This window comes from Pristiophorus japonicus, chromosome 22 (assembly GCF_044704955.1).
Source record: "Pristiophorus japonicus isolate sPriJap1 chromosome 22, sPriJap1.hap1, whole genome shotgun sequence".
Taxonomy (NCBI): domain Eukaryota; kingdom Metazoa; phylum Chordata; class Chondrichthyes; family Pristiophoridae; genus Pristiophorus; species Pristiophorus japonicus.
In genome coordinates, this window is record NC_091998.1 from 3,627,051 (window position 1) to 3,653,149 (window position 26,099).

General features: G+C 40.7%; 1 protein-coding gene across 5 annotated transcripts in view; it reads left to right on the top strand.

Annotated features, from left to right (window-relative positions):
• The window catches only part of LOC139234820 (ubiquitin carboxyl-terminal hydrolase 54-like), a 141,063-nt gene that overhangs the window by 79,781 nt on the left and 35,183 nt on the right, over positions 1 to 26,099 (top strand). For all 5 annotated transcript variants that reach the window (XM_070865522.1, XM_070865526.1, XM_070865525.1 and 2 more), the window contains 6 exons: positions 9,048 to 9,182; positions 11,041 to 11,154; positions 14,572 to 14,654; positions 16,576 to 16,681; positions 21,276 to 21,422; positions 25,384 to 25,533. In XM_070865522.1, coding sequence (XP_070721623.1) covers positions 9,048 to 9,182; positions 11,041 to 11,154; positions 14,572 to 14,654; positions 16,576 to 16,681; positions 21,276 to 21,422; positions 25,384 to 25,533 — 735 coding nt within the window. The remainder of the gene's footprint in view (positions 1 to 9,047; positions 9,183 to 11,040; positions 11,155 to 14,571; positions 14,655 to 16,575; positions 16,682 to 21,275; positions 21,423 to 25,383; positions 25,534 to 26,099) is intronic.

The following is a 26,099-nucleotide window of genomic DNA, read 5'->3' on the forward strand; positions in this document are numbered from 1 at the left end:
TTCTCCCCATTCAAATAATAATCCCTTTTACTGTTTTTTTTTCCCCAAGGTGGATGACCTCACATTTTCCGACATTGTATTCCATCTGCCAAACCTTAGCCCATTCGCTTAACCTAGCTAAATCTCTTTGTAGCGCCTCTGTGTCCTCTACACAACCCGCTTTTCCACTAATCTTTGTGTCATCTGCAAATTTTGTTACACTACACTCTGTCTCCTCTTCCAGGTCATCTATGTATATTGTAAACAGTTGTGGTCCCAGCACCGATCCCTGTGGCACACCACTAACCACCGATTTCCAACCCGAAAAGGACCCATTTATCCCGACTCTCTGCTTTCTGTTAGCCAGCCAATTCTCTATCCATGCTAATACATTTCCTCTGACTCCGTGTACCTTTATCTTCTGCAGTAACCTTTTGTGTGGCACCTTATCGAATGCCTTTTGGAAATCTAAATACATCACATCCATCGGTACACCTCTATCCACCATGCTCGTGATATCCTCAAAGAATTCCAGTAAATTAGTTAAACATGATTTCCCCTTCATGAATTCATGTTGCGTCTGCTTGATTGCACTATTCCTATCACGCCTCAAACCATCGAAGTTACCTTTCCTTAAGTTCAGGACCCTAGTTTCTGAATTAACTGTGTCACTCTCCATCCTAATAAAGAGTTCTACCATGTTATGGTCACTCTTCCCCAAGGGGTCTCGCACAACAAGACTGCTAATTAGTCATTTCTTATTACACATCACCCAGTCTAGGATGGGCAGCTCCCTGGTTGGTTCCTCAACATATATTGGTCCAGAAAACCATCCCTAATACACTCCAGGAAATCCTCCTCCACCGCATTGCGACCAGTTTGGACTAACTGTAGTCGATGATTGCATGGCCATTTGCTTTGCTTACTTGTCAGTCAAATCACTGACTAATAAGCAACATTTCTCCATTCTATCTCTTCCTTTATTCACTGTCACTGCTAAACTGGCAGTCTAAACACAGTGAGAACAACAATACCTTGGTGGAATGAAATTCTGAGGCAAAAATAACTGGACACTGGTGGGTGGATTAAAGATGGTGATGAAAGGCAAGATCAAAGAGGTAGGTTTTGAGGAGACGTAGAAGATATGGAGAGGGTCGCCTCGGTGGAGGGTTTTGGGGAGGTTGTGCAGGGCTGAATGTTCAGTGGCCAAATATGGAGTCGAGAGGGAAGGTGCAAAGAATGTCGAGTTGGAAGGACAGAGAGCATGTACATGTGCAGCAACTTGAGGCTGAAGGATGTTGCAGAGATAGGGATGTTTGAGGCCTCGGAGAAACGTAGAGTAGAACCAGTATTTTGAAATGGCAGCGTTGGAGTCAGAAAGCCAATGCAGGTTGATGAGTATCGGGGTAATGAGGGAGTGTGACTTCATGTTGCCGCTGATGGCTATCCACACCCTAAAACGATGTTGCTTCCAGGTGTGCATCTGGAGGTAGCAACATGGCAAACATCAACATCCCAATTGGACTCTGATTGGAAGGAATTGTTTCTGGCTGGCAGCAGTTTAGTTGCTTGTATGTCAGTAAAGAAGTCTTTGAAATCCTAAAACATGCCCATAAAGTTTTTATGTTGGGGCTTCTGCAGAACCCAATCAACAATTAAATGAGGCTGTGATTATGGAATTGTGATCTGGAATGAGTTCTGCTGAAGCGGTTGTACAATTTTATTGTACCATTCGAGGTGCAGTGTAAACAGAGCTCCGATTTGGAAACTACAGAAAGTTCTAGTACATTGATCCCTGTGAGCATCAAAATTGTTAAACAAGTGACGTTTTTTACCTTTGTTACTGTCTTCATGGAAATTTATTCTGTACATGAGCTGGTCATATGTTATTTTTAAAATGGTGGAAGAGCCATGATCCGATATGGACTCTTTTTTTAAAAAAAAAAATGTAAATCCAATTTAAGCTTGTGCCAATTTAATGGACTCAACAAAACATTAATTGGGTTTGGTGCGGTGCACTGCACACCCAGTTAATCCAGTCGCTGGATTTGATGTGAGGAACAGTGCTCACATTGTTTTTGTAATTTAAGAGATTTCAGTACGCATCTCAAGGTTCGCTTTCAAGCTGTGAAATGTTTTTTATGCAATATATTTGAGTAAGCTCACCTGAATGTACAGAAGCTCCACTTGAAGCTGTTAGTGATGATTCAGAGTAGCTTTAATCCACTTGTAAACAAACATTGGTGAACTTGATCGAAACCCTGATGAATGGCCGTGACAAGGGTGGGGAGGCAATGCAGGCAAGTCTTTACTTAGCTGTTGCCATGGATGTGTTACCAGGGCGTTGAGCGACAGAGGCAAAACTGGTGTTCATTTCATATTGCGAATTTAAAACTATGCAGGACTTGGTTCCCTTAAAGAACTGACCGGACTTTTTATGTGGATAATGTTAACAAATCCTTGTCCTCTTGACTGCTGAACCAAAATGTGCAAAGTCAAGACAAAACAAAATTACCACAAGAACATAAGAACATAAGAATTAGGAACAGGAGTAGGCCATCTAGCCCCTCGAGCCTGCTCCGCCATTCAACAAGATCATGGCTGATCTGGCCGTGGACTCAGCTCCACTTGCCCGCCCGCTCCCCGTAACCCTTAATTCCCTTATTGGTTAAAAATCTATCTATCTGTGATTTGAATACATTCAATGAGCTAGCCTCAACTGCTTCCTTGGGCAGAGAATTCCACAGATTCACAACCCTCTGGGAGAAGAAATTCCTTCTCAACTCGGTTTTAAATTGGCTCCCCTGTATTTTGAGGCTGTGCCCCCTAGTTCTAGTCTCCCCGACCAGTGGAAACAACTTCTCTGCCTCTATCTTGTCTATCCCTTTCATTATTTTAAATGTTTCTATAAGATCACCCCTCATCCTTCTGAACTCCAACGAGTAAAGACCCAGTCTATTCAATCTATCATCATTAGGTAACCCCCTCATCTCCGGAATCAGCCTAGTGAATCGTCTCTACCCCCTCCAAAGCTAGTATATCCTTCCTTAAGTAAGGTGACCAAAACTGCACGCAGTACTCCAGGTGCGGCCTCACCAATACCCTGTACAGTTGCAGCAGGACCTCCCTGCTTTTGTACTCCATCCCTCTTGCAATGAAGGCCAACATTCCATTCGCCTTCTTGATTACCTGCTGCACCTGCAAACTAACTTTGGGATTCATGCCTCTCTGCACCGCAGCATGTTGTAATTTCTCCCCAGAGTTTCATGCACAAGGACCCCCAGGTCTCTCTGCACCACAGCATGTTGTAATTTCTCCCCATTCAAATAATAATCCCTTTTACTGTTTTTTTTTTTTCCCAAGGTGGATGACCTCACATTTTCCGACATTGTATTCCATCTGCCAAACCTTAGCCCATTCGCTTAACCTATCTAAATCTCTTTGCAGCCTCTGTGTCCTCTACACAACCCGCTTTCCCACTAATTTTTGTGTCATCTGCAAATTTTGTTACACTACACTCTGTCCCCTCTTCCAGGTCATCTATGTATATTGTAAACAGTTGTGGTCCCAGCACCGATCCCTGTGGCACACCACTAACCACCGATTTCCAACCCGAAAAGGACCCATTTATCCCGACTCTCTGCTTTCTGTTCGCCAGCCAATTCTCTATCCATGCTAATACATTTCCTCTGACTCCGCGTACCTTTATCTTCTGCAGTAACCTTTTGTGTGGCACCTTACCGAATGTCTTTTGGAAATCTAAATACACCACATCCATCGGTATACCTCTATCCACCATGCTCGTTATATCCTCAAAGAATTCCAGTAAATTAGTTAAACATGATTTCCCCTTCATGAATTCATGTTGCGTCTGATTGATTGCACTATTCCTATCTAGATGTCCCGCTATTTCTTCCTTAATGATAGCTTCAAGCATTTTCCCCACTACAGATGTTAAACTAACCGGCCTATAGTTACCTGCCTTTTGTCTGCCCCCTTTTTTAAACAGAGGAGTTACATTAGCTGCTTTCCAATCCGCTGGTACCTCCCCAGAGTCCAGAGAATTTTGGTAGATTATAACGAATGCATCTACTATAACTTCCGCCATCTCTTTTAATACCCTGGGATGCATTTCATCAGGACCAGGGGACTTGTCTACCTTGAGTCCCATTAGCCTGTCCAGCACTACCCCCCAAGTGATAGTGATTGTCTCAAGGTCCTCCCTTCCCACTACTGATTATTTTTCTTGAAGAAAATCTGAACTTTCATTATACTTTAAAACTGAGATGAGTCCCTTGAGTTTTGTTAACTCCACTTTACAGGAACGTGGTACTGCACAGCACTTCGCTAACGGATCTTAGAATAGTTTTATATTGAGCACTGTTGAAGCTTTACTTAAATCAATATTGTTATTTTTTTAAAGATTTATTCATTCACAGGATATGGATGTCACTGGCAAGGTCAGACTCTATTGTCTATCCCTGATTGAGCTTGAAAAGGTGGTGGTCAGCTGCTGCCTTGAACTGCTGCATTCCTGTGGTGAAGGTGCTCCCACAGTGCTGTTTGGGAGGGAGTTCCAGGGTTTTAACCCAGTGACGATGAAATAATGGCAATATATTTCCAAGTCAGGATGGTTTGTGTCTTGGAGGGAGGTGTTGGTGTTCCCATGTGCCTGCTGCTGCTGTTGTCCTTCTAGTTGGTAGAGGTCACAGGATTGGGAGGTGCTGCTAAAGAAGCCGTAGCAAGCTGCTGCAGTGCATCTTGTAGATGGTACACACTGCAGCCTCGGTGTGCCAGTGGTGGAGGGAGTGAAGGTTCCAAGTGGTGGATGGCCAATCAAGCGGGCTGCTTTGTCCTGAATAGTTACATATTTACATGGAATGTACAGCACAGAAACAGGCCCTTTGGCCCAATATGTCTATGTCAGTGTTTATGCTCCACACGAGCCTCCACCTACCCCTCTTCACCTAACTCTATCAGCATAAACTTGTGTTCCTCCCTCATGTTTTTATCTCGCTTTCCTTTAAATACATATGCTATTCACCTTAACTACTGTTTGTGGTACATTTTCCAAATTCTAACCATTTTCTAGGGAAAGATGATTCTCCTGAATTCCCTATTGGATTTATTAGTGACTATCTTATTTATGGCCCCTAGTTCTTGTCTCCCCTACAAGTGGAAACATCTCCTCTACATCTAGCCTATCAGAACCTTTCAAAATCTTAACGACTTCTCTATCAGTTCAGCCCTCAGTCTCTCCTTGCCTAGAGAATAGAATCCCGGCCCGTTCAATGTGTAGCTTCTTAGTAGTGTTGTAGCTGCACTCATCCCAGCAAGTGGAGAGTATTCTATCACACTGCTAACTTGTGCCATGTAGATGGTGGCAAGGCTGTGAAGAGTCAGGAGGTGAATCACTTGCCACAGAATACCCAGCTTCCGACCTGCTCTTGTAGCCACAGTATTTATGTGGCTGGCCCATAAGTTTCTGGTCAGTGGTTACCCAAGATGTTGATGGTGGGGGATTTGATGATGGTAATGCCATTGAATGTCAAGGGAAGGTGGTTAAACACTCTTGTTGGAGATGGTCATTGCCTGGCACTTGTGTAGCTCTTACCAGCCCAAACCTGGATATTGTCCTGGCCTTGCTGCAGGCGGGTACAGGCTGCTTCATTATCTCGGGATTCGTGAATGGAACTGAACATTGTGCATTCATGAGCGAACATCCTAATTTCTGACCTTATGATGGACTGACGGTCCATGATGAAGCAGCTGAGGATGGTTCGGCCAAGGACACTGCCCTGAGGAACTCCTGCAGGGTTGCCCTGAGGTTGAGGTGAATAGCCTCCAACAACCATAACCATCTTTCTTGTGCCAGGTATGACTCCAGCCAGTGGAGAGTTTTCACCCTGATCCCCATTGACTTCAATTTCACTGGTGCTCTTTGATTCCACACTTGGTCAAGGGCAGTCACTCATCTCACCTCTGGAATTCAACTTTGGTCCATGTTGCACCAAGGCTGTCATGAGGTCAGGTGCCTAGTGCTCCTGACGGAACCCAAACTGAGCATTGGTGAGCAAGTTGTCTGGGCCCATTGCCTTTGCTGTATCCATACACTCAGACGTTTCTTGATATCACATTGATTGAATCAGATTGACTGAAGACTGGCATATGTGATGGGAACCTCAGGAGGAGGCCGATATGGATCATCTACTTGGCACTTCTGGCTGAAGGTGGTTGCGAACGCTTCAGTTTAGCCTTTTGCACTCGTTTGCTGAGCTCCGCCACTGTTGAGCATGGAGCCGCCTCCTCCGGTTAGTTGTATAGTTTGATTATAAAATTTTTATTTTGAAATGTAAAAGTTGCAACACAGGAGTACATAAACTTGTGTAATTGATTGTTTAATTACAGACAATATTATAAAACAAAGCTTTTCTGAACTTTGGTGACTTAGAAAGATTGGAACCAAAATTCCGAGGTATGGTCTTGTCATTCAAAGCTGTATTGTGGAAAAGTAGGCCAGTAACCCTGCTGCATTCCTTTGAGGTGTTGGCTTTACAAATGCCAATGATGTCATTCAGATCTGCCAGAGCTTTTGTATTGAGACTTAATTCCTGTTCTGGCAATAGTTGTTTCCCTCAACACAGCTTTGGCTGTCAAGGTATAAATATCTAAACAACAAAAACAACATCTTGCTTTTATATAATGCTTTTAACTTAAAAAATGTCCCAAGGCTCTTCGCAGAAGGGTAAGCAGACTAAAATGCATGCTGACCCATAGGAAGAGCTATTTTTGGAGGTGTGACTAAGAGGTGACTTTTAAGGAGGGTCTGCCGATCACCCAACTTCCTTTTCAAGTTCCCATGTTAACTGACATTGTTAATGGTTTTCTATATATATATATTTGCCACAGTAACAAATAGTCTTGAGTCAACTTCTAACGTTGGCTGGGCAGGGAGCTGGGATTGGGGGCAAAGAAATGTGGTTTGTGGTGGGGTCGAAGATGATGGCTCTGGTCTTCCAGTATTTAATTGGAAATTGAGATAACTTGTTGCATTCAAAAAAATATATAAGTTTGAAACGTTATCAGCTGTAGTACATCATCCAATTTTCTAAGTGGAAATCAAAATGTACCAACTATTTATTTGCAAAATTGCATTTTATTCTACTATAACTATTTGAAGCAGTTTGCAGGGGTGACTTATAATTGTGAAGGGCAACAGCGTGCAGTGTAGGAAGAACGTTGCATCAAGGATGTAGCATTACAATTCTAAGCCCAAGTTCCTGAGTGTGATATTTCACCATAAGTGCTTCGACCTGCTTGTGTAGAAAATTGAAACGCTGGATTTTGTCATTACAAATAGTTTTGCCAGCGGTGAGAAATGAATCGTTTCAGAATAATACATTTTGTGTGAGAAAGTGATGTATTTACTATATTGTCAATCCAACGAAATTCTACTGTGAAGATGCATTGTTTTGAAAATATGATAGTGTAGTGGTCATATTACTGGACTAATGATCCAAAATTGAAAGGATGAGAGTTGAAATCCCCCCATGGGAGTTTGAGAATTTGAATTATCGGTAACCATGAAGCTGTTGGATTGACTGGTTCACCAAGGTCCTTTTAGGGAAGGAAACCTGCCGCCCTTGCCCGGTCTGAACCTATATATGACTCCAGTCCCACAATAACATGGTTGACTCTTCACTGTCTTCTGAAATGGTCTCGCAAGGTACTCGGTTGTCTTCGGGCAACAAGGGATGGCTAATAAATGTTGTCCTTGCCAGCGGCACCCACATCCTGAAGGTAAATTCTTTTTTAAAAAAGCAACTTTGTACAGGAGCAAGAAATCAAAAGCACCCTCCTTAAATTTTAAAAAGGTTTGAAACATTTGCTATAATATTGAATGGCCTACTCCTGCTCCTATTTCTTATGTTCTTATAGCATTCATTCTTTCGAGACTGCCCTCACCAAAACAAACATTTCATCACGACTATTTATTTTCCTGTGATGCTGCTCACAGGCAAAAAAGAATGCAAACTTATTTGTTTCTCTCGCCTACCAGGACTGCATATCTTACATTTTATTAGAAATGAGAAGACAATGTTGAACCTGCTATTGTAGCATATACTGAATATTAAAGGTTTTATCATTCCAGATATTTTTCTGATTCTACTTGACTTTCAATATTAGAAACACTTTATGAAGACTTTGGGGTTTTTCTGGCAAGATGAACAAAGATGGGCCAAATATCCTTCCTCAGTTGCATCTATCCTCTGATTAAACGAATGAGACATGTAACTGCCTTATGCGTTAGATTAGAATCTGCTCCAGTATTGGTGGGTGGAGTAGTTTGCTGTCCAGAGCAAGAGGAGGCGGCTGAGGGTTCAATTAAAAGCAAGTTAAGGCTCCATTTCTGAAGGGCTTTAATTAAGCAATGATTTATTTTAGCTGTGAAGAGTAAAACCTGAGAATGGGTTCCTGGTTTGTGTCACATTGCCATACTGCAGCTAACTGTACCAAACATCAACTTTTTGAAATGTTATTTTAGATTGAACTTTGATTCTTTTAAGAATAGAATTTGTACAAATGGAGGTGCTGTCTAAAATAACTAACATGGTGGGAATTTAAAGGGGAAAGGATTGGACGTCTAGGCAAAATCCTTAGCAAAACACAAAAAAAACTTCAGATGTTGGAAATCTGAAATAAAGGCTGGAAGCACACTCCGCTGGTTCGGCAGTCTCTGCCGAGAACAGGACTGAATATTTTGGACGTGGATCTTTTGTTTTGACAAGGCTCCATATCCGAAACGTTAACTACTCCATTCTCTCTCTCGATGAGCAGCCAGCATTTTCGGTTTACATTTTAAAGAAAATATTGAAGACAACTGCCCCTTTTTGCATGTGAGAGTATTAATCTCAGGAGAATTCTGATTGATTCTTCTATTTAAAAAAAGAGATTTACTTTGAAGAAAAACTCCTGTCCCTAAATTTCCTGCCCCATTAATCTTTCATGTTACAAGCAAGTTTTTGGACGCAGACTTTGACATACATTGACTAATTTGTTTCCTACAGGGAATCTTCACTCAGTTCCAATACAGTAAAGAAAAAGTACTGCCATCTGATGCCTTGCGAAGTGCTCTTGCCAAAACCTTTCAAGATGAACAGCGCTTCCAGATGGGGATCATGGATGATGCAGCAGAATGTTTTGTAAGTGGAACGACAGCTACCTGATTCCCCTTTTTGATTAATAGCTGATAAACTTCACAGTTGGGGAGCTATTCCATTTAGGGAGCGCTTTTTCGGGCTCAATTTTCCACGAGTGATTTTTGGCGCAGTGGAAGAAGTACGTATGATTTTTTTTTTTAAGTGACCCAAATGTGCAAAAAAAAATCCAAGTTTCGCCAGAATTAACTTTGAATTTGGAACAGCACAGATTGGCCTTAATCTTTGTGGGTGGGGCTTCAGGCCTGCGCCAAAAACTGATGTTGCCATATTTTGCTCAGCTTTCAGAAAAAGTCGCTGAATAAATAAAACACTGTGGAAGGCTTGAAATCTCAAGGTGTCTTCAGAGAAGTCCTTTTCCTTCTCTCCTTTGTTGCTGCAGCTATTTCCAATTGTCGTGTGCTATCACAATAGGATGCTACTTCAGGTTAAAAGCAAATCTATCCGTGTTCTGGATGGATGACAGCTAGGTTTACCTTTTGATGATATTGGATATTTTCGTGAAAATGGATGAGATATAGCAATATAATTAAACTTGAATTCTAATCTGAAGCACGGCTTTTCCATGAAGTCCTTTGCATGCTTAGACTGCTTATGCAGGTCGAAAACTTGCTACAGGCCCACCAAAAGAAAGTAACTGGTTCCCTCAGATACTTCCATTGCTAGTGACTTCAATTTAAATTATTGACTAAAAAAACTGACAGTATTTTAATCTGGATGTTTTGGACAGTCATGTTCAGCAGAGTGGTTTAAAATTCAGTCTAAGGTAATGGATAGCATTTCCAAATTATGTTTCTGTTCTCCTTGACTGACTCTCTTCCATTATCCGCTTCGACACATTTCCTTATCTGAACTGTTTTAGATTCAAGCAGTTAAAGAAGCAAGTCAACGCACTGAGCTTGGCTGGCTAGCTGAGTTTGCTAATGGCTGAATATTTGTGAATTCTGGTTTCGCAACGACAGGATATTTTGTTAACCAATTTATTGCTTCATTTAAATGTTACAAAATGCACAGCATTATTTTTCTCTCAGTCCCAATTCTGCATCAAAGCTGCGTATGAAAATTAAAAGATGCATGCAAACAGGAGCGGGCTAGTACGTTTATTGTAGCAGAGAGAGATACGTTACTCTTGTGATAAAGGACTGAAGTATTACATTTTGAACTCTGGCGTGAATTTATCAGACACAGCACATGTTGGTACAAAAGCAAAATACTGCGAATGCTAGAAATTGGAAATAAAAACAGAAAATGCTGGAAATACTCAGCAAGTCGGGCAGCATCTGTGGAGAGAGAAAAATGGTGTTAACGTTTCAGGTCAATGACCTTTTGTCAGAAGTTTTTGTCCGAATTAGGTCATTGACCTGAAACGTTAAACTCTTCCTCCACAGATGCTGCCTGACCTGCTGAGCATTTCCAGCATTATCTGTCTTTATTACAGCACGTCTTAGTGTAACTTTTGTCCAACAGTTACGAGCTGTACTTTGACTTCATCAGAGTGATTGCTGAGAATGTTGATTCACACATGAGACGCGGCAGACTCACCTCTGGTGTGCGTATGAATATTGAGATCACATACCCAACAATAGTATCTATTGTTTATTTACTAATCAATAAATGCAATTAGCCACATCTGGATTCCTAATTAGCTACATGTGGCTAGTGACTAACTTAGTTAACAACACTGATATAGCCCATACTAATCAAGTAAAAGTTTAGGATTAAGATGGTAGTCTTGCCGTGAAACATTACTATTGATGGTTGATGTGTTGAAATTCAATATTGAATGCTTTATTTTCAATGATGCAGAAGCTCATATGCAGCAAATAACTTTTATTCTTCACAGGAAAATATCCTCATGCGAATACACTTTCATATCGCTGATGAAACGAAGGAGGACATTTGCACGGCAAAACACTGCATTCCTCATCAGAAATTTGCTATGACATTGTTTGAACAGGTAGGAGGTGTTCACATTACCAGTATTAAGCATGGATTTTAAAACTGTCTTCTATAACAATTTAGTTTTGTATTATTCAATTTTTTAATTGTTTATCTCACCTATATTTTACACTGAAGTTTGAGGTTTATGAATTTCCTTGGCACCGTTTCCCAAAAGGAATATTAACATCTATGAGTGTTTCAAAGTATAACAATGGTGTGAAGTGGTTGCTTGTGAAAAATATAATTTGATAAAATTTTTTAAAAACAGTGTAAAAATGCTACGTTACCATAGTGTTAAAAGCAGTAAAAGTGTTATATTTACAAAATGGAATTCAGATCTTTGAGTGCAGCTACAAATATACAGTATATAAGATCGGCTAAATTAAAAAGGCAACCAAATGCAGATATTCAGACAGTTTGATCAAAACAGATTTTAGAATGATGCTTTCTATCTGAATGGAAAAAGTGTGGTTACATGTGCTTTTGGGCAGAGCCAGCATCATGAACTGTGAATGACCAGATATGTTACACATTACTAAATCATTCACAGCTTGCGACTTGGGAGACCGGATTGTCTAATTTTTTTAAATCATATTCATAATAAATTCTTAGGCGTAGGTCATTGAGCCCCTCGAGCCTGTTCTGCCATTCAGTTCGGATCATGGCTGATCTTTACTTCCACTCCATTTATCCGCCATTGCTCCATATTCCTTGATGACTTTACCAAACAAATCTCTCTCTGTTTTGAATTTTTCATTTGACCGAGCGTCACCAGGTTACTGAGAGAGAGTTTTCTAGATTTCCACTACCCATTGTGTGAAGAAGTCCTTCCTGACATCACCCCTGAACAGTCTAGCTCTCATTTTAAAGTCATGCCCCCTTGTTCTGGACTTGCCCACTGGAGGAAATCGTTTCTCTCCCTTAACAACTCCTTTAATCACTTTAAGGATGATAAGGAAGGAACACTGCCATCTTTACCTGGTCTATATGTGACTCCAGTCCCATACCAATGTCATTGACTCTTCACAACTGCCCTCTGAAATGGCCGAGCAAAGCCACTCAGTTATATCATCATCTTTATAGTTTAGCGGTTCAGGAAGACGGCCCATCAGCACCATTCAGGGCAATAACAGCCAGTCTTGCCAGCAATAACCAAGTCCAAGAGTGACTAACTAAGAGAAAATTTACCACACCTTAATCTAAATGCCAAGAGCCGTAACCTTCCCCCATGTTTTTGGAACGTTTACATTTTTATCTGTTGGGACAGAGCTTTCCTGGACAGGACTGTTTGGCTGCTTCTTGGCAGGAACCCTGTTGATGTGGACACAGTAATCCGTGGCTGAAATCTGAGCTAACACAGCAAAGTGAGAAGTTAGCAAACCCTTGACAAAAATAGTACTTACTTTTAGAGTGCAGCAGACCAAGGTTAACCTTAATGGCCTTTGTCAAGCTTGGTACAATTATAACATATTATATCCTGAATAGACGATTCAAATGGATGATTGTGCATACCCTGGTTGGCGAGCCTTAGTGAAGGACAGGGCTCCAATGTTCCCCAGTTCTCCCTGCACCAATTTGCCACAGAAGACACAAAAGCACTGAAGATTTCACATATAGATCAGGTTAAAATAAAAATACTTGAATTTATATCGCGCATTTCATGACCACCGGACACCCCAAAGCGATTTACAGCAATTAAGTATTTTTTTGAAGTGTAGTCATTGTAATGTAGGAAACACAGCAGCCAATTTACACACACAAAGCTCCCACAAACAGCAGTGTGATAATGGCCAGATTAAGGACCGGATTTTCGAGAGGTTTGCAAGTGGGTTTTCACTGCGATATGACCCTCCGTGGCGAAAACCCGGTCACAAAGCCTGGGTGGGATCCTCGGGTATCTGTTTGCGGCGGTTCTTCCAAGTACTGCCAGGGAGAGGTGCGCCGACGTGTAATGATGTGGATTGCGCTTGCGATCGACTTTCGGCACACTCCAGACCCAGAATAGTGACAGATCAAACAGTCGGTGCAGCCCTGCCAGCAGTGGTAAGTATGAAAACCTGCAAAAAAGGTAAGTTAAAGTTATTAAAAAAAATAACATTAAAAAATAATGTTTTTTTGCAGCGATTAGTAAGTTAAGGGTCTGGTTAATGTTTTTGTAATGTCTTTTGGAATTTTTTTTCCCCCTCCCAAGGCCCCTCTCTCAGCGCAAACGACCCCGGACTAAAATTGCCGAAACTTCTGTTTTGCCCTGCGAATAATCGTGGAATGCCTCCCTTATCGATACGCCCCTGGCGCAGACCCCAAAGGCCGAAAGTTCGGCTTAAAAATGGTAGCGCATCAAACGGTAATTTTCACGTATCGCTACAGTTTTTGCCGAAATCCGAAAATCAGGCCCAATCTGTTTGTGATGTGGATCAGTATTGGCCAGGGTGCTGGGGGATAATTCCCCTACTCTTCTTCGAGATAGTGCCATGCGATCTTTTATATCCACCTGAGCGGGCAGACGGGGCCTTGGTTTAACATCTCATCCGAAAGACGGCTCCTCCGAAAGTGCAGCGCTCCCTCAGTACTGCATTGGAGTGTTAGCCTAGATTTTTGTGCTCATGTCTCTGTCGTGGTTCTCGAACCCACAACCTTCTGAATCAAGTTGATTGTTAGCAATGTATTGTTTAGTCCCATTGCCAAACCAAATCCTTTTGAAACTGAGGTGGGCCCTGAGATTGGGACTCAGAAGCTTGGACGATATTTCTTTTAAAACTGTGATAATCATAACCGAGTGTCCCGAGATTAAGTAATGTAACATAAGTCACAGAGGTAAACAAAAACGTATGAAGGATGTGTGTTCAAAAATCTTCATTGCTCATTTCTCCTCCCCCTAGCACAGACTAGGACAATTCATTTCAAAAGGTCCGGTTTAGCAGATCTTATCCAATAGTGCTAAATTGTAAAAATCTCCCTCATTCCTTCAGCTGCCTCGTGAATCTTTCACAGCTTAGTCCTTTTTGGTAGAGTAACGAGCCTGATTTCCCCCCAGCCCTCCCCAAATTGTAACATGCAATGTGATGGAGTGACGGAATTTCCAACACGCTTTGCATTTGGACTGCGTAATCCTTGTGTAGAAAGTGCAACAACACAAGTAGATTTTTTTTGACAATACAGGATCACATTTATTTGTGTGCATGTGTGGTGTGGTGGAATCTATGTTCAGTAAAACATGGAGTTGGAAGCTTTTTCTTTTACTTAGTATTAGATGTAGTTTTCTTCACGAACTGCTAACTAGTCTTTCCAATCTCATTAGTAATACCCAATACTCAACAAGTGCGATTTGCTTTTATGACCCCTGTGGTGGTGTGAAAACGAAGCAGAAAGCTTTGAAACTTAGTAATAAGCTTGTCCTTTTTGATGGATTGTGTGGAACAATTCTTTCTTACAGTGTGTTTGTACCAGCTGTGGTGCAACATCTGATCCACTGCCTTTTATTCAGATGGTGAACTACATTTCAACAACTGCCTTGTGGTAAGCCATTACTAAAACAATTGTATTAAGCTTGAACTTTACACAGCAACATTCTCACAAGAAGATTCGAACAGAACTGGGATAAAGTTTAAAAATAAAAATACTTGCTGTGTAGCATGAAAGTGTTCTCTTTGAAGTACTGGGAAATCAGTCAACTTTCTTTCACAATCTTAAATGCTGAAACCACAAACATTGATATATGGGATTAGAAATTAAGGGTTTCAAATATAGTCTAGTCTACTTTTCATGAAACAAGAATATACTAGTCATTTTCCAATCGTAAACATTTTAAAGTGCTGTAGTTGCTGGAGGAAGCTTCTTGCTGATGAAGAAAAATCGTATCTAATAATAAATGCTGCAGTATTTCTGGTATGTGCTGGCAGTCTGACTCAATGTCTCTGAACAGGGCGTGTCTTTAAAATGCTGACACCTTTATTCTAATAACACCATGTTATGCAGCATCTTGCACTTAACACATGTAAATATGAATTTACGTAGCGGTGTGTTCTAAAGTTGGTGTAATTTTCCAAGGGAGGCAATGGAGAAGAGGGAATGGAATTTCGATAAAGAGTGGAGGACTCCTTCCTTGAGCAGTATGTCTGTTTGCCTGCAAAGGAAGAGGCATTGCTAAATCTAGTTATCAGTAATGAATAAATCCAGTAGATGAGTTACATGTGGATAAGCAGCTTGGGAGCAGTGCCGACACGATGATGAGGTTAAAGCTCCAACAACAACTACTTTTATTTATATAGCGCATTTAACGTAGAGAAACATCCCAAGGCGCTTCACCGGAGTGTTAGAAGACAAACAATAAAATTTGACACAAAGCCACATAAGAAATTACAGCAGGTGACCAATAGCTTGGTCAAAGAGGTAGGTTTTAAGGAGTGTCTTAAAGGGGGAAAGGGGTTGAGTGAGGGAGTTCCAGAGCTTAGGGACCAGGCAGCTGAAGGCACGGCCACGAATGGTTGAGCAGTTATAATCCGGGATGCTCAAGAGGGCAGAATTTGAGGAGTGCGGGGGGAGGCGGGACGGGGTTGGTTGTGGGGTTGGGTGAGATCACCGAGATAGGGAAGGGCGAGGCCATGGAGGGATTTGTAAACGAGGATGAGAATTTTGAAATTGAGGCGTTGCTTAACCAGAAGCCAATGTAGGTCTGCGAACACAGAGGTAATGGGTGAGCGGGACTTGGTGCGAGTTAGGACATGGGGAGCCGAGTTTTGGATCACCTCTAGTTTACCTAGGGTGGAATGTGGGAGGCCAGCCAGGAGTGCGTTGGAACGGTCAAGTTGAGAGGTAACAAAGGAAATAGAAAGGGAAATGTTAGTACAGGAACAAGTGCACCAGGTTGGAATAGGGCTGATTTTAGAAAGATGATTTAGAAAGAGGTGTGATGGAAAGAGAAATTTGCACAGAGGATTATAGATCCATATTGGGATATTAAATAAAGGCGATTGCAGAGCTGCAGAATAAAGATTTACCATTTTTATAAAGCAAAAGAAAATAAAATGTTCAGGAATAAGCTCTTCAAATCAAGAGCGTTTTAGAGAGATTCCAAGGGTGACCTGCATTTTGATCTACATGTAATCTATAGGAGGAATAGTGGTGCATCATTTGTGAAAAAAGTTAATGTCCCTAGCGAAGTTTCGAAGCACTATGTAAGATGCTGTAATTTTCAGTCCAGCTTAATTATGATCAAAATAAGTTGTGCAGAATGTTTTATATGGGAAATTGTTGAGGCACTTAATTGAATTAAAATAACAGAGCAATGTCTGGTACATGACTAAGCAGCAATCTTTTTAATTCAGGAAAGATGTTGATCTAGTTGTCAGTGTCTCTCTGCTCTGGATGCCCTACAGAGTGCAGGCTTTGTTGGTTTTCATGGGAACCAATTTCTTTCTGCTTTGTCCCTTTTGTGTAGTAATCAAGCAATACGTATGATGGAAAGATGTGAGAAACCAACGCCTGACATGTTTGGGGAGCTTCTGCAGAATGCAAGCACAATGGGTGATCTTAGGAACTGTCCAGTACGTATCTATTCACTCCTGTTTCTCAGTATTTGTGATGGTTTAAATACAAAGGAATTACTGCACTTGAATGTTGGCACCTTAAGGGATGAAGACAGTGAATATTTTAAATTCACTTATGTCGTATATATCACAAAACAACATCAGTGCAAAGTAACCCTCGAATGCATTGGTGTTTCTAATGATGTGGGTTGTTAGTTGACTAGCACCATGACAACAGTCAGATCACTGTGCAGGTGCTAGTTTGCTCATGTTTGAACATCGGCACTTGATTTTTGGCTGCTTGGCCCTTGCCCATTGGTTGGGGAAGATCTACACGTGGTAGTGATCAGAATACTGCATTCCTGGCCTGAGTATATCCAGTGCAGCAGTTCTTCACTGCGTACAAACTGCTAGCACATTAGCTGGCGATATTTATTATTTTAATTTAGTGTTTATGTGCAAGTTGTGAGGAAAAGATATTAGAAAAAAAATGGCTTAAAATAATTATTGCAACAGATAGGACAAAATTGAACAGAAAATTATTTTAAGATAAAAAATATCCCTGCATACTAGTATTTTGTAATGTCATTTAATCATTTTCAAGAGAGTTTTGGACTTGCACAAGTTTCTTTTCTCCACTGCAGTATTTGTGCTTCATTACATGAAACCTGTTCAGAGTCCATTTAATGACCTGTTGGTGGTCCTTTGTGCTCCAAATGCCCAGCTCCATGGCAATTTTTGCTTCCATTGGAAGATGGTCTGAGAATGTAACTGGAATCTCAATGACTACAGTTCATTGTTGAATGTGAAAAGTTCAATAGCTTTAAGCACTTTCTCTCTCCTGATTAGACTACAGAATTAGAGTGGTAATAAAACAAATGTGACTATGGAATGTGATCTAATCTTAATTTTATTCAAATCATTTAAGTGGTTTCATGATATAAATACCGTACAACCATTTGGAATTAAAATGTTATTTGCTTCATCCATCTGCAAAAAGCATTGTTTTTTCTTTGGCTATTCTGCCTAATTTAAGTTACCTGCTCTATATAACTGAGCATTTTATTTTATTAAAATGTATTCACTGTTTATTTTTGAATGGTAGAATAACCATTCTGAAATAACTTTCCAAACCATTTTTTAAAAATGTACTTGAAAGTGTTCCTTGAAATTTTATGCATCTTGTTTTTCTTCCTTTTTCTCACCCCAAATCTCCCTCTCCTCCCTCCTGCCCTCTCCCTAAAAAAATAAATCAATGTCCACACTCGTCTGGGGACCAATTAGATGCTAATTACTCTTGTATGGGCCACTGCTGTAACTTCACTGAGCTGCCCGACTATCGTAGTGTACATGAGAGTCTTGAATAAAGATCAGGGCCGGATCTGCTCCCATGTGTGTCTAATGTAAGAGCACAATTCTTGGTCTCACTCAGCTTGACTTGAGCTTTATTACTGGGTTTGGTTGTCATGCTACTGTTCTCCCTAGCAACAAGCCGGTGTGTTGAAGTAAATAAAGTTGAGAAGCAGCGTCTTTTTATTGATTAAGGCTGAAGGTTTCCCTAATTGTCTCTGACATTAATTGTAAAATTGTTTACGTGTCTGTCAACGATTGTGCGTATGGTATAGTAAGTGTTTTCCTCTCTGTTTTCTTTACTCCATTCAGTTTTAGATTGATATAACTTGACAGTTGCTGATTAGTAGAAACATGTACATTCTGCATGTTGATCCTGAATGACTGCCACAGACAATAATGGGGGTTGGAAAGGAGAGGAAAGGTGGTAGGCTTTTGACAAGGTCTCAAGAGATTGGTGTGCAAAATTAAAGCACATGGTATTGGGGGTAATGCACTGACGTGGATAGAGAACTGGTTGGCAGACAGGAAGCAGAGAGTCGAGATAAACGGGTCCTTTTCAGAATGGCAGGCAGTGACTAGTGGAGTGCTGCAGGGCTCAGTGCTGGGACCCCAGCTATTTACAATATACATTAATGATTTGGATGAGAGAATTGAGTGTAATATCTCCAAGTTTGCAGCTGACATTAAACTGGGTGGCGGTGTAAGCTGTGAGGAGGACGCTAAAAGGCTGCAGGGTGACTTGGACAGATTAGGTGAGTGGGCAAATGCATGGCAGATGCAGTATAATGTGGATAAGTGTGAGGTTATCCACTTTGATGGCAAAAACACAAAGGCAGAATATTATCTGAATGGTGGCAGATTAGGAAAAGGGGAGATGCAACGAGACCTGGGTGTCATGGTACATCAGTCATTGAAGGTTGGCATGCAGGTACAGCAGGCGGTGAAGAAGGCAAATGGTATGTTAGCCTTCATAGCTAGGGGATTTGAGTATAGGAGCAGGGAGGTCTTACTGCAGTTGTACAGGGCCTTGGTGAGGCCTCACCTGGAATATTGTGTTCAGTTTTGGTCTCCTAATCTGAGGAAGGACATTCTTGCTATTGAGGGAGTGCAGCGAAGGTTCGCCAGACTGATTCCCGGGATGGCAGTACTGACATATGAGGAGAGACTGGATCAACTGGGCCTGTATTCACTGGAGTTTCGAAGGATGAGAGGGGATTTCATAGAAACATATAAAATTCTGACGGGACTGGACAGGTTAGATGCAGGAAGAATGTTCCCGATGTTGGGAAGTCCAGAACCAGGGGACACAGTCTCAGGATAAGGGGTATGCCATTTAGGACTGAGATGAGGAGAAACTCCTTCACTCAGAGTCGTTACCTGTGGAATTCCCTACCGCAGAGAGCTGTTGATGCCTGTTCATTGGCTATATTCAAGAGGGAGTTAGATATGGCCCTTGCGGCTAAAGGGATTAAAGGGTATGGAGAGAAAGCGGGAAAGGGGTACTGAAGTGAATGATCAGCCATGATCTTTTTGAATAGTGGTGCAGGCTCGAAGGGCCGAATGGCCTACTCCTGCACCTATTTTCTGTGTTTCTATGTAACTGGTCCTGTGGACAGTGGTGCATAGCGGTTCTAAGAATATTTTCAGATAGAAGTACTGAAAATATTGGCAGCCATTTCGACTGTTGCTGCATTGGTTTGTGATGCCAATATTGGTTGAATAGACCTCTGGGCATTGCATCAGTTAAATATTATCTAGGACAGTACATTATTCCAAAATGGGCGAATAACTTCATCAAGTTACGATGAGGGTAAATCCTGAAGTTAATGTTTAGAGTATATTGCACTGACGCTGAGCATATTATTGCCACTGACTGGTTAATCGATCATTGGCAGTAGTTAATTAGAAACTGGAAAGACTATTTTAAAAGATACGACATCTGTATCCATTGCCTTTTGAATATGCTTGTGGTATATCACAATGAGTAATCACCTTTTATTGATCGCTGTAACCCACTCAGCAGAAATTGCACAGTCCAGTTACTAACGGTTTTATTTGAAAATTGAGAACCATTGTCCATATTCTTTTGCAAATACATTTATTATATAAAATAAATGAAATACAAAGACATAATTAGGATTTATAAATTATAGAATGAGTCATGTTTTTGGCTTTTGCACAGTATTTGAATTACCACCAAACAAAACCTCTGCGTTTGTACAAATTTGTCTTTTATGATCTTGCACAAGTCCAGGAATGTCTGAGGTGCAAATAGCAAAGCATATTTACAAATTAATGACTCTTAATATACAGTCTGTCCAGTTCAACATGTAGTCACCATAAAAATTTATTTTTCATCTTTACAGTTGTACATATTTTTTCAAATATTCTATTAAATCTGAAAAAAAACTTGGAGCAATATTTTATATTTGGGATCAAAGACCTCAGCATTCTTAGTTCATTGGTAGGGTCACAATTTTAATTGCACGCAAAGCTTTCAGAATACTAATCTTTTATTAATGCAAGTCACTGCAGACTTTTTTAAAGTTAATTAAAATTTGTAATCAGATTGATTCTTCTATCCGCACAGACAAATGGAAACACTATTGGCAGTGGGGTTTCTGGATGGGGGTTAGAAGTGAGATTGGTTGGCTGCCCACCTCTCCACCTCTCCTTAAGCCAGGCACGAAGCCCAATTACCATGCTCAGTTGACTTGACTGAGGCTAAATGTTGAACCTGGCACTTTCCTGGTCTTTGTGCTCACTAAGCCATTGGGAAGCTTCAGCTTTTCTGCTGCTTCTGTGGCCCAGTAAAGAGAAGAGAATTTATTTATAAAGTATACTGAAAGTTGTTCAAATAATGTGTCACCATAGTAACTTTTTAGTTGACCTAAACTAAATCTGATGGAATCACCTGGAGTGGCTTGCTCTCTTCTTCCCCTTTTCTGCCTCTTCATTGTCATCCTTTCTTTCTCTCCGTGTTTTGAGAAGTGCCTGGTTTCCAGCAGATGCCTCATTGGATAGATAAGATTGGAAGTTAGCACACTGTAGGAGTGAGCCTGCAGTTGACCAAACTGACAGAGCATATGGAGGAGTAGTTGGCTGCGCTGCATGTTGTACAAAAAATATTTTGCCTATGTATAGCACTTCACTTTGAGCTTTCAATGAGCACTGCATATACTCAGTGCTGTTGTGGCTTGTTTTGCTTTTGTCAGTACCGTGAAGGGAACTGTAGTGAAACTTTTGATTTCCTTTTCAGAGCAACTGTGGCGAGAAGATCAGAATCCGCAAAGTGTTGATGAACTCCCCCGAGATAATCACTATCGGTCTGGTCTGGGACTCTGATCATTCTGATCTTGCTGAAGATGTCATCCATAGCCTAGGAACATGCCTCAAACTAGGAGATGTAAGATGGTTATTACTGTTTGTTACTGGTCAGTAAGGAAATGGCAGACTTATGAATTGAGTACTTTGTATCCATTTTTACAATGAAGAGGACAAAATACCAGTGGTACATGGAACCTAAAAATAAGTCAAGTGAAGGAACTTAGTTTGAATTGAAGTAAAGAATGGTAATGGAGAAAGTAACAGGACATAAGATAGATAAATCTCCAGCACCTGAAGTTTTCCTCCCCACACTATTTAAAAAAATAAAATTGGCGAGTGAATTTTAGATACCTTTGTCATGATTTTCCAGAGCTTTCTAGATTCAAGAATTGTGTCTTTGAATTGGAAGATTGTAAACCTCACTCTAGTATTTAAGGAAGAAGGGAGAAAAAAAGAAAGACTTGCATTTATATAGTGCCTTTCACGACTACTGGACATTCCAAAACACTTTGCAGCCAATGAAGTACTTTTGAAGTGTCGTCACTGCTGTAATGTGGGAAAGGCGGCAACTAATTTGCGCACAGCAAGCTCCCACAAACAACAATGTGATAATGACTAGATAATCTGTTTATGTTGATTGAGGGATAAATATTGGCCAGAACACTGGGGATAACTCCCCTGCTCTCCTTTGAAATGTGCCATGGGATCTTTTACGTCCACCTGAGAGAGCAGACGGGGCCCAGTAGCATGGTGGATAGAGGAGTGTCTTTCGATGTTGTCTCTACGGATTTCCAGAAGGCATTTGATAAGGTCCCACATGAGATTATTCGCAAAAATGGAAGTGCACAGAATTTTGTGACACAGTTGATAATTGATTGGGTGGGAGGAGACAGTGATTTGAGAAAACAAGGAATATTCTCTGGGATGTGACAGGTTATGTTGCCCAGAGATCTGTACTGGGACCTCAGCTTTTCAGCATATATATTAATGGCATGATGAAGGAAGAAGAGTTCCCCCTGAGTTGAGGGGCACAGTAAGTTGTGTAGTTGGGAGCAGGAAGTTACAAAGCAATTAGTGAGTGAGCAAAACTCTCAGAGATGGAGTTCAATGTGGAGAAGTGTGAGGTAATCCACTTTGGAATTGAGAGTGGGACTAGCAGCAGCTGAAAAGCCAAGGCATTAGGTGTCCATGTGCACAAATCACTAAAAGCTAGTGCACAGGTACGAATAGTAATCAAAATGGCGAATGGAATGTTCTTTATCTTAAGGGGGCTGGAGTACAGAAGTGAAGTTCAGGCTGTACAGAGCCTTGGTCAGACTCCATCTGGAGTACTGCGTTTAGTTTTGAGCACCAAACCTCAGGAAAAATAAATTGGCCTTGGAAGAGGGTACAGTGCACATTCACCAGAGGACAGGTTGCATAAACTTGGTTTGCATTCCCTTACATTTCGAAGGTTGAGGGATGATCTAATCAAAGTCTTTAAAATTATAAGGCTGTTTTATAGGGTAGATACAGAGAAGCTATTTTCTTTGTTGGGGAAATTCAGATCAAGGGGTACAATCTTAAAATTTGAGCTAGGCTTTTTAGTGGTAAAATCGGAAAGCACTTTGATACAAGGGATAGTGAAAATCTGATCCTCTCTCCCCCAAAAGGCTGTGGATGCTGGGTCACTTGGAATTTTCAAGTCTGAGATTGATAGGTTTTTGTTGGGTAAGGGTATCGAGGGATAGGATCAAAGGCAGGTAAATGGAGTTGAGGCACAGATCAGCCATACTCTAATTGAATGGCAGAACAGGCTTGATGGACTGAATGGCCAACTCCTCTTCCTATGCTTTGTTGTGTTTATGATAACCAGAGCCACAACAATGACTCTTTATCCATTTTTATAGATTAGTTTAATATTCATTCTGTCGCCATTTAAACTTCGTAAAGGTTAAACATTGTGTCAAAAATAATTTTTCGGATAGTAAAAAATGTATTCACAATTGCACTCATTTAAATTTTAACTGCAATGTTTTTGTATAGGTCCATTGTCCCCCATTTGAAACCAAATGATCCATTGGAGTAATCGTTTCAGTGCCGTATCTTTAATTTGCACTTCGTACTAATTCTTTCACCACTCATCATTTCCATGAAGGTCAATTGGTTTATAGTTTTGTAATCTGATTTGCAGAAAATTATCCTTTTTATTAATGTAAAAGTTTTAACTTTTGTTAAACCGAATAGAATTAGAGAAACATAGAAAATAGGTGCAGGAGTAGGCCATTCGGCCCTTCTAGCCTGCACCGCCATTCAATGAGTTCATGGCTGAACATGCAACTTCAGTACCCCATTCCTGCTTTCTCACCATACCCCTTGATTCCCCTAGTAGTAAGGATAGAAACATAGAAAATTAATGCATATTGGCAGTTAGAGATGTTCACAGTTTAAGAAATAATTCTTATTTTGGTATATACACGAGGTGTTTATGGTGGAGATTGTCTTCTAGGTTACTGACCAGTAACCTATTTAATATTTTAACTTGTACATTGTCTTTTGTATCTTACTATAAGGTACAGTAGTTTTTGGCAAAAGGTTACGATTCATTTCTTTGAAGGCTTTGATCATTGGGGAAAATAGTCAATGAATTTGCTGCTTGAACCGTTTGGCAGCATTCACTGCATCTCTTCTGTAAAACGTGCGCTGATGTGGCTCACGCCGTTTGCTTTAGGTGCTACTGAAGGTAAAAAGTACAGCTATTATGCAAGGACACGGAGTACATTGACTGCTTCTGCTCAGTCTGTGGATTTCTTTTGAGCTTTGAAGGGTGTAGGTTTTGCAAAACAAAAGTTGGTTTCCACCATTGTGCCATATTTCAATATTGTGCTTTCAAGATGGGAATAACTATTTACAGGTTACCTTAGCAACACATAGATTTGAAGCTTTTTTAATGCCAGTATATCAAAAAAAAACATTTGACATATTGAACTGGTGCATATATTTGAGGCTTGTGGAAAGTCTGGGGAATATCCATTAATTGCACTACACTTCTCTCTAAATGGTAGCTCTCTGGTCTGGAATGCGGAAATACATTCAATGATAAACTGACTAAATAACTCACCAGTCACAGCATTTGTTATGGCAACTGTCTGTTCCTTTTTAGTAGTTGTCTTGTCGGAGTATATTTTCCACATTCCACGGTTGGCTATATCATGTGCTCTGTCAATGCTGTGGAAACAGCAAAACAGTGAAACGCTTCCTGAATTTAAAATTGAATCATAGTTGCATCGTTTTGGGCCCCTAGCAACCTTTGTACTATTGGATTCAAACTACAAAGTGAAGTCACTTGGCACCAGCAGTACAGTTGTAGTGTAAATGCTGGCTCAGTCACTGCCTTGGACCTCCATCAATCATATTAAGGTTTTAATGTGGTTTACAAAGAACCAGCATGTGTTAGCAACACTGAAGACCAAATCTTGGAAATCATTTTGGATATTAACAGAAAAACTTTTTTTTTTAAATGGGGTTTGTTTTGAAACCATCACAATTCACTGTTGGTCGGTTTACAATGAGAGGGAGAAAGTGCATTAAGGAATGCAGAAACTTATTAGCCACAGAACTTGTTTATGTTCCTCTCAGGCATTTTATTTCCAGCTCTGTGTTACTCTTGTTTAACAATCCCCTCTTTAATAAACGATGACCTGCAAACCTCATTGGGTAGCTTGCAAAACATTTAGGAGCCTTGTTGCCTGTAACATAGTATGTTTTCTGACACGCTCACATGAGCAAATGCAGCACCCTGTGGTCTAAACCAGAAACTGTTTTTGACTTGTTTTTAAAAACTGGCTAACTGTTTGATTCCAGGTAGTTTAGTCAATGATTGCACCTTGTGTGTTTGCTGATGAGAGTAAGAAACTCTTATCATTTTGTTTTCTAAAAGACTAGAATATTAACTAAAGCAAGGATTGCTGTAGATATCTGAGCACGGTAAACTGAGGCTGATTAGATACAGCCCGTCACAATTTCAACAAACTCCTATGGATATCCTTTGTATTTTACAGCTATTCTATCGGGTGACAGATGACAAAGCTAAACACACAGAGCTCTATTTGGTGGGGATGGTGTGTTACTATGGCAAACACTACTCTACCTTCTTTTTCCAAACAAAAATTCGCAAATGGATGTATTTTGATGATGCCCATGTGAAAGAGGTAGGAGTTCTTTACCTCAAATGCTGCATTTTTGTCATTGATGTAATTTAGTCCGAGAGTCATGATTATTACTGGCCTTTTACGTGGCTGATTGCCTCAGGTTCAGCGATAACCACAGTACATGAATAAAGTAACTGTGACAACTTCTTCCTCAGCTGTCTTTTGCTTAGTTCATGTCTTTGCTTCCCCCGCACATGGTTTAGATTGGTGTTTTGAACTGCATATTCTGACAGTCATGTCTGAATGAATCCTGCTGGGAGGCAGCCTCGCCCACACTCTGAAGCTGCGTCTCAGTAAAAGGAGTGCACAGTTTTTAAATGTGGTCAGGTCAGAACAGTTCCTCCTCTCAGTAATTCCATCTAAGAGCAGCAACGTTTAATTCCGAGCCGCATCACTGTTGGAAGAGATGTGGGATACGATCTGTCAACCTGTGGAACGGCAACCTTTCTTGTGGTGTATTAGTGACCTTTGCACTCTCCACTTCATCTCTACATTCAATTCCCAGCTTAGATTGCTAAATAAGGAAAGTGTTGCTCCCTGCTCCCCATTATAAAAAATATCTGAGC